This window comes from Cicer arietinum, chromosome 3 (genome assembly GCF_000331145.2).
Source record: "Cicer arietinum cultivar CDC Frontier isolate Library 1 chromosome 3, Cicar.CDCFrontier_v2.0, whole genome shotgun sequence".
NCBI classification, from domain to species: domain Eukaryota; kingdom Viridiplantae; phylum Streptophyta; class Magnoliopsida; order Fabales; family Fabaceae; genus Cicer; species Cicer arietinum.
In genome coordinates, this window is record NC_021162.2 from 58,562,608 (window position 1) to 58,564,784 (window position 2,177).

At 32.2% G+C, this 2,177-nt stretch overlaps 1 protein-coding gene across 1 annotated transcript in view; it reads left to right on the forward strand.

Moving 5' to 3' along the window:
• The first annotated feature begins 335 nt into the window (after nt 1-335).
• The window catches only part of LOC101511844 (putative GDP-L-fucose synthase 2), a 2,694-nt gene continuing 852 nt past the window's right edge, over nt 336-2,177 (forward strand). Inside the window, exons 1-3 of the mRNA XM_004492463.4 lie at nt 336-571; nt 674-718; nt 1,697-2,177. The exon at nt 1,697-2,177 is cut by the window's right edge and continues 852 nt beyond it. Of these exons, the coding sequence (XP_004492520.1) occupies nt 694-718; nt 1,697-2,177 (506 nt within the window). The 5' untranslated portion in view covers nt 336-571; nt 674-693. The remainder of the gene's footprint in view (nt 572-673; nt 719-1,696) is intronic.

Sequence of the window (2,177 nt, forward strand, 5' to 3'; positions counted from 1 at the left end):
ATTATATATATATATATATATATATATATATATTATTTTTGTTATTTAAATAAAAATCAAAATATTTTTTTTTTTAAAAAAAACCCATTTAAAATATCGTCATTTGAAATGTGAGATTCCTTAACGAAGTCGCCACTTGGAATGGCGTCTTGTGAATTAAAAAAATAAAGATATTTTAATTAATAAATTTGAAAAGGAAGAATTTAGACAAATTTTTTTGGAAATAAGGTTATTTAAAAAAAACTCAAAAACGTATATAATTTTCTTTTTCGGAATTATATTTCACTATTTTAGATTTAGAATTAGAATGGCTGGGTTAAAAAAAATTCATCCAAGAAGTGAATTCATTTCACACAAAGTTGAAAAATATTATTATAGCATAAATAAAAGTGAGAAGAGAAGAAATAGCCATTGTGATTTCATCTCGCCGGATTCCTTCAGATCTGAGATTCCATCACCGGAATCCGATTCACCGGAGTTTAATTCAGGCACCCTCATCCTCCGTTGGATCGGATTCATTTTCCCCTCCCACGAAGATAATTCAGTTCCTTTCGTTTGCTTCAAATTTTAGGTAAGGTTTCAATTTTTCCTACACCCCTTTTGTTGTTTCGTTTTTTTGGAAGTGTGTTTCTGTTAATTTTTGAACTGGTAATCACTACTTGATTCGTTTCAGGATTTGATCAAACCTCAAATATGGGAAGCCAAGACAATAATAAGGGTTATTATTCTTCTTCTCTATATTCATGTGTTTCATCTATTTGATTATATTCATTAAAAATTGAAACTATTTAAAATCACAACTTGAATTGAATCTATTAAATCGTTAGATTAGTAAATAGTAATGCTGCTACATACCCAATTTTTTTAATGGTAAAATTGGCTGAGCTAATGTTTTGTTCCACGATCCTAACAGTCAGAATTGATTTGAAGGTGTAAAATTGATTTTGATATGTTTGGTTGCTCTCAAGTAGAATTGATTTTGCCCCCATAATTGATTCTAACTTGAAGCTATGATTTGTAGCTTTTGATTTTAGACGTGATTTCGACACTAAATGTTATTGTTTAACTCACTTTTGTATATATATCCAAACATAAATCACTTTATATGCAACTCACTTTTAAGTAAAATTATTTTTACAAGATTAATTCCTTCAAAATCAATTTTTGTCACCGCAGAACCAAATATAATGTTTGACTTTCAACTCTAGAATTGATTCTAGTGCCAAACTCAATTATATCTACAAGCTTAGTGTATGTTTGTTTTTGCGGTGGAACATCACATTACCACAAGTTTGACTAAAGCTACAATTCCCAGCTTATGGAAATCACCGCAATATATTCATTGGGATGTCATAATTGTTCTCCCGCCGCTAAACCAAATAGGAGCTTATTTTTCTAGCTTTTGCGGTAACTAGAATAAATTCTCAAAATTAATTGACATATATATACACACACAAAAGAAATTCCGATCCAAACTATTCAAACATAAATTGATAAAAATCATTTTTTTGTGAATGTATCTAAACATATAGCATTTTGCATTCAACTCACTTTTAATTAAAATTCATTCAATTAAAATCAATTTTTGTCACTGTAGAACCAAAAACACTTTCTGGAAAAAATAAGAATAGAAATTTCCTTAGATTTTAATTATCTGAATTTTTTTATTTTTGTTGTTGTTGTTGTGTATTTGCAGTAGTATTGTCATCAAGTTCATTTCTAGATGACAAATCTGCCAAGGTTTTTGTTTCCGGCCACCGGGGTCTTGTTGGCTCAGCCATTGTTCGAAGGCTGACTCAACTTGGGTTCACGAATCTAATCTTGAGAACTCATGCCGAGCTTGATCTCACTCGACAATCAGATGTTGAAGCCTTCTTTGAATCCACAAAGCCCGAGTTTGTCATTGTAGCTGCAGCAAAAGTCGGTGGCATCCATGCCAACAACACCTACCCTGCTGATTTTATTTCCATCAACCTCCAAATCCAGACCAATGTCATCGATTCTGCTTATCGCCATGGTGCTAAGAAGCTATTGTTTTTGGGTTCTTCTTGCATTTACCCTAAATTTGCACCCCAACCAATCCCAGAAGATGCTCTGCTTACTGGCCCCTTAGAGCCGACAAATGAATGGTACGCGATTGCCAAGATTGCCGGGATCAAAATGTGCCAGGCTTATCG